This window comes from Pongo abelii, chromosome 2 (assembly GCF_028885655.2).
Source record: "Pongo abelii isolate AG06213 chromosome 2, NHGRI_mPonAbe1-v2.0_pri, whole genome shotgun sequence".
NCBI classification, from domain to species: domain Eukaryota; kingdom Metazoa; phylum Chordata; class Mammalia; order Primates; family Hominidae; genus Pongo; species Pongo abelii.
Window position 1 is genome coordinate 158664231 of NC_085928.1, and position 6712 is coordinate 158670942.

The following is a 6712-nucleotide window of genomic DNA, read 5'->3' on the forward strand; positions in this document are numbered from 1 at the left end:
CCAATTCCAGAAAATTACAGTTACAATTTTATAAGGATAAATAATTACTATGCACAATTCTATGGGAATAAGTTTGAATATCTAAATAAAATGGATACTTTTCTTCAAAAATGTAACTAACCAAAATTGACCACAGGATTACCTAAATTATGCTGAGTGAAAAACGCCAGATTTAAAATAGTACATACTGTAGAATTCAATGTATATGAAGTTCTAGAATAGGCAAAACTTATTTATAGTTACAGAAATCAGACTTGCGTGGCCAGGCGTGGTGGCTCACGCCTGTAATCCCAGCACTTTGGGAGGCCAAGGCCAGCGGATCACGAGGACAGGAGATAAGAGACCATCCTGGCTAACACGGTGAAACCCCGTCTCTACTAACAATACAAAAAAATTAGCCAGGCATGGTGGCAGGCGCCTGTAGTCCCAGCTACTTGGGAGGCTGAGGCAGGAGAATGGCATGAACTTGGGAGGCGGAGCTTGCAATGAGCCAAGATGGTGCCACTGCGCTCCAGCCTGAGAAAAAGAGCGAGACTCCGTCTCACAAAAAAAAAAAAAAAAAAAAAAAAGAAATCAGACTTGTGGCTGCCTAGGTCAGGAGCAGGAAACAATGAATGCAATAGGATACAAGACACTTTGAGGGAGATGGAAACAATCTGTATCTTGATTGGGGTAGTAGTTATCAGGTATACATCTTTGTCAAAACACTAGGATCATACATTCAAAATATGTACATTTTATCATATGTAAACCACATCTCAATAAAGTAGAAAAAAAGTTAAAATAAGAAGTATGCAAAGATAGTACCTCAATTTTTATTACTTTTTTATAATAGTGATTAACTCAAAAATGTCCATCAACAAGGAAATTATAAGTCCAATATAGATGATATTCCTAATCACATTAGGCATAATATGATCTCATTTTTATTAATACATAATATGATTCCAATTTACGTGCACATGCTCACAGAAACAAGAGTAGAAGATAAGTTATGGTTCTGGATGATAGACTTTAGAAGATTTAATGCCTTTTTAGCCATTTAAAAATAATGAACATGGCTGGGCGCGGTGGCTCACACCTGTAATCCCAGCAGTTTGGGAGGCCGAGGTGAGTGGATCACCTGAGGTCAGGGGTTCAAGACCAGCTTGACCAACATGGCGAAACCTCATCTCTCCTAAATACAAAAAATTAGCTGGGCGTGATGGAGCATGCCTGTAATCCCAGCTACTTAGGAGGCTGTTGCAGGAGAACCGCTTGAACCTGGGAAGCGGAGGTTGCAATGAGCCAAGATTGCACCATTGCACTCCAGCCTGGGCAATGCAAGCAAGCCTCTGTTTCAAAAAAAAAAACAAACAAAAGATCATGCGTTAATTATAAAATAAATGATATCTCAACACAGTGTTCCTGGAAAAAAATAAAATTTAAAATATATATATTTGGCAAAATAAGAAAACTGATGATTACTTTTTATCAACACACACTAGAGTTTACCGAGGTCATAGAGATTATTCTCAGATCAAAAATACTGATTGTTCTAAGATCAATAACTACCATAATCTACTATTTCACGGTGGTATAAAACAATTATCTAAAGCAATGTAAGTTTTGAAAAATTAGCACAAATCTGAAACAGAAAAGCTCAGAAATGCATATGAGAGCCAGAGAATATATAGATGTGAAATAAGAACTGATAGATTTCAAGAATCTATTAGAAAAAATTACAGGCCGGGTGCAGTATCCCAGCACTTGGAGAGGCCAAGGCGGACGGATCACTTGAGCCCAGGAGTTCCAGATCAGCCTGGACAACATGCCAAAACCTACAAAAAAATACAAAAAAAAAAATACAAAAATTAGCTGGGTATGGTGGCGAACACCAGCAGTCCCAGCTACTCAGGAGGCTGAATTGGGAGAATTGCTTGAGTCTGGGAGGCAGAGATTGCAGTTAGGCCAGATCAGGCCACTGCGCTCCAGCCTGGGCAACAAAACGAAACTTGGTCTCAAAAAAAAAAGAAAAAAAAATCCAATTCGCTTAAGTGAAAGAGAAAATCACACTGGCCTGAGAATTCCATGCAACATTAGGATATGGAGAGAAACTATATATTACAAAGATTTTAAATTCAGCCCAACTGTCATTAAGTCCTTCATAACTTTCATTTTATGAAACTGTCATTCATAAAATGCCACAATTATGAAGATATAAAAACTTAGGAAATATTGTCTCTTCCTAAGGAATCTCCTAGACAACACATTTCAGACAATCAAAAAACAATTTGAAACGTTCCAATGTAAAGGACATACGGGAGAAAAACAAATCCAGAACATGAAACTCCTAAGGAATCTCCTGTTGAACATGCTTCAGACACCCGATTTGAGAAGCTTAAACGTAAGAAACATACGGAGAAATGAAAGAATAAAATCCAGAAGATTCCACAAAACGACCTCCTTTTTGCAACAAATCGATAACATGAACAAGGTGCTGGGGTGTGGGGGTGGGGTGCTACCCATAATAACCAAACATAACGCACTGAGCCCAAGCATAGTGGCTCATTCCTGTAATCCCAACACTCTGGGAGGCTGAGGTGGGAGGGTCACTTAAGGTATTTGTTATTTTTTGCATACAAATATTTAACTAACTTAAAGTAAAATAAAGATTAACCGTACACATCACCTGCTAATTCTCTTATTTTCTAGGTTAACACCAGAAATATAATCAAAATTTAATTTAGTTATCTACTATTATACTCACTACTCCCGTGTAATAGCGTAGTCCAACCACATGACCTCTCAAACTTCCAAATAAAACGGAATCTAGTTCTTCATCACTAGTTAGAAAGTCATCTGGAGGGATAACATCTTGGAATTCAAAACGTGGAAAGAAAGTTGGATATGAGAGGCGTGGAAAATTTCCATGAACTCCATACTGGACAGTCTGCAAGTACTTCCAAACTGGATCCCTATTTTTTTTTAAAGGCAAAGAAAAACAATAATATTTAAGTATTTCCAAAGACCATATGAGTAGTTTTCTCATGCTTTACTTCAGCAAATGAAATCTTACATGGGAATCACGGTGAAGATTTAATAGTTACTCTCGTTAAAGCAGGAATTGCAGTGAGTGGAGAAGGCTTCCAGGATACTCTACCTGTTTTCAATATTGGCTCTTTTACCTGCCCCCTAGGTATTCAAAACGAAAAGCCTAGTCAGAGTTCACTAACCTCTTTCCCAGTGAAAATCGTCTAAATTGAAATGTATATGATGTCTGTAACTACAATTATGGGCCAGATGCGGTGGCTCACGCCTGGAATCCCAGCACTTTGGGAGGCAGAGGCAGGTGGATCACCTGAGGTCAGGAATTTGAGACCAACCTGGCCAACATGGTGAAACCCTGTCTACTACAAATACAAAAATTAGCCGGGCGTGGTGGCGCCCATATGTAATCCCAGCTACTCGGGATGCTGAGGCAGGAGAATCACTTGAACCAGGGAGGCGTAGGTTGCAGGGAGCCGAGATTGTGCCACTGCACTCCAGCCTGGACGACAGAGCAAGACTCCATCTCAAAAAAATAATTTAGAAAATGAAATCATATGCCAAAATTTCAATAGGGATTGAGCTATAAAAGACTTATAAAAATACAACTATTATTGTACCAGAAGTTGTTTATAATTTTCCAGAAAATACATCCAGCATCCATCACTGTAACTCCCTCCAAGCAGAACACTTACTGTGGTATCCAAACCACGCCACCGTGGGAAATTGGCCCCAAGCCACCCGTACCCGCCTCCCGTCGCTGGTTTAAGCATAACCCCAAACCTGTTACGTGTAACTGTCTCAGGAATGACCATAAATACCAATTTGGACAATGAAAAGTGAAGGGGAGTCTACTGGAGCATTGCAAAAAGTTTCCATTCTCCTAAGAACAGTCGCTTATTTGCGATGCGTTTTGCTTGCAAGTGGCGCATATCTCTACTACCTCCTCTGCAAATACGTATCTGCACGTCTGTGCATACAGATAAGCTGTGAGCCACTTGGGGACAAGGGCTGTCTTACTCGGCCCTCCACCGAGCACAATGCCTGGCGCACAGTGGGTGTCTAATGGATGTTTTGTTGAATAAAGCACGAGCCGAGAAGCTTTAAGCCCCAGGCCCCCCACAGTCGGTGACAGAGATTTCCCAAGTCCCTAACACGGGACTCGCCCTAGGAGCCCCTACTCGCCAGCCAAGACAATGCATTTATTTCACCCGCGGCCACATATGCGACCAACAGAACGAATACAGCTGCACAAATCGCCCAGGGAACGCAGAGGAACGCGGGGAAGGTCAGGTTCATTTGGGGACGCCTCCGGGCCGTTAGCCCGAGCGCCCCACCCCCTCCGCCCCCTTCACCTCTTGAACATCCAGGACATGGCGCTGAGTGGGATGACAAGAGGAGCGCCTCGGCTCCCCTGGATCGTTTTCGAGCCGCCTCGATACGCCTCCTTCCAGGCCCCGCAGCCCTGAAGCCGGGGACAAATTCCGAGCGCCGGATCAGGAGCGCACGACTGAAAGATGAGTCGCCGCGAGTCTAGTCAGACGTCGACGCCGTCTCCTTCTAGCAACAATCTGGGAGACCAGCGTCGCTCTGTGACAGCCACTAAGAAAGCCCAATCACGAAGAGGAGAGTGCGGAGCCAAACCAATCAGAGCACAGAAGGGAGGGCAACTCCGCCCCGCTGCCATTCAAAGACGGCGGGGGGTCCGGTCTGCAAGGGAGGTTCCATCCGGGTTCTTCCCCGCCCCCAAGGCGGGCGCGCGGGAAAGCCACGAGGCCCCAGCAGTGCGACTGCGGTGCCTGCGGTGCCGGTGTTTTGTTTGTTTCCCTGCCTCAAACGGAGGGAAACGACTTTCCTTTATCCTACAAGTCGTAAGACTGAACCCCATTCTAAAGGCTCTACCGTATCCTTCCTCTTATTTTCTTCTCATCTAATGTGGCACGTAATAGGGCCTTATACTAAAGCAGCTCCACGGTTTACGAGACCTGGAGCTACCGGCGAGATACTTTACTTCATTCCCTGTGGTGAACCCTGGGGACTTTCGCTCCAAATTTTCATGTTAAGCCTCAGCGTATACATGAGACACAACGAGTTTGGAAAATCTTAAATGGAACTTAGAGTCCCCTCCCCACCTTTTTTTGTTATGTTTAAGGAAAATTTTCCTTTCTTGGTGCAGGAAATCCATCACATGTTTATTACAGCTATGGGGGGGGCGTTTGCCTGAAATGGTGGACGGGACCATTTTCCCCTTGGGCACTTGGCTGCTCCAGCCAAGAGGGGGAGGCGCTTGTTTTCCTCAAGGAACTGCAGAGGGGCGCTCTGAGGCCCTCCACGGCTCACTTTCCAGAGTCTGAGGTGTCTGGAAGCAGAATGCGGCCCTGGGACCGTCAACCTTGGACCAGCTGCAGCCGACGCCTGGCAGGGTTGGTCGCTGGGCGTTGAGGAGGCTGCTGTCCCCGAAGCTGGCCTTTTAATCGCACAGGGCGGGAAGCTGGTGGTGGCGCCGAGCTGCACAGGAGGCGCCATGTAACTGCCAGATAATACTTGCCCGTCACAGAGAGGTCCACTTTACACGCCTGTCAGCACAATAATATTAGGTGGTCAGCTTTTCTTTTTTTGTTTTTTTCTTTTTTATTGAGACAGAGTCTCGCTCTGTCCCCCAGGCTGGATGGAGTGCAATGGGGTGATCTTGGCTCACTGCAACCTCCGCCTCCCGGGTTCAAGCGATTCTTGTGTCTCAGCCTCCCGAGTAGCCGGGATTACAGGAGCCCGCCACCACGCCCAGCTATTTTTTGTATTTTTAGTAGAGACGGGGTTTCACCATATTGGCCAGGCTGGTCTTGAACTCCTGACCTCAGGATCCGCCCGCCTCAGCCTTCCAGAGTGCTGGGATTACAGGCGTGAGCCACCGTGCCAGGCCGGTAGTCAGCTTTTCAAGACACATTTGTTCTTTATCGTAAATAAACTGTAGTGATCTGTAATCATGAACCATGGATGAGCAATATAATTTGAAGCAATGTATTATTTCATTTGACCAAAGTTGATGAGGAAGATAAAGACAATGGCATTTCAAATTATTTTAATTGTTGTATGTTCTTCTTGAAGTGTGTTGAGGCAAATGGCAATACAGTTCAGCTTTTGGTATGCCAGATTTTAAATAAATTCTTGGAAAATATGCCAGAAATTGCTCAAATTGATGTTTTGTGTGTAAGAGTAAGAAAGTTATGCTCACTAGACAAAGAAAAAATTCCAAATGTGAGAACGTAGCTCTTTCAGACTTAAGACTGGCCAGGCGCAATGGCTCACACCTATAATCCCAGCACTTTGGGAGGCCGAGTTGGGTGGATCACCTGACGTCAGGAGTTCGAGACCAGCCTGGCCAACATGGTGAAAGCCCGACTCTACTAAGAAAATACAAAAATTAAGTGGACGTGGTGTCGCACGCCTGTAGTCCCAGCTACTTGGGAGGCTGAGGCAGGAGAATCGCTTGAACCAGGGAGACATAGGTTGCAGTGAGCTGAGATCAAGCCATTGCACTCCAGCCTGAGCAACAGAGTGAGACTCCGTCTCAAAAAAATAAAAAGACTTAAGATCTATGAATAATGACTGTCCCATGGTTAAAGAGTGTGCTTTGAATGAACTAAAATTTGCTATTTAAAGTCAACAGTTTTCTCTATGTTATCAG

At 44.3% G+C, this 6712-nt stretch overlaps 1 protein-coding gene across 8 annotated transcripts in view; it reads right to left on the reverse strand.

Annotated features, from left to right (window-relative positions):
- Positions 1–4636, reverse strand: part of HLTF (helicase like transcription factor) — a 56013-nt gene extending 51377 nt beyond the window's left edge. For 4 of the 8 annotated variants that reach the window (XM_054552821.2, XM_009239404.4, XM_063722268.1 and 1 more), the window contains exons 1-2: positions 4383–4616; positions 2750–2957 (exon numbers count right to left, since the gene is read on the reverse strand). In XM_054552821.2, the coding sequence (XP_054408796.2) occupies positions 2750–2957; positions 4383–4402 (228 nt within the window). In that variant the 5' untranslated portion in view covers positions 4403–4616. Of the gene's footprint in view, positions 1–2749; positions 2958–4382 lie in introns of all 8 variants that reach the window. The other 4 variants (XM_009239403.4, XM_009239401.4, XM_009239400.4 and 1 more) reach the window with 2 other exon arrangements.
- Between the last annotated feature and the right edge of the window lie 2076 nt (positions 4637–6712).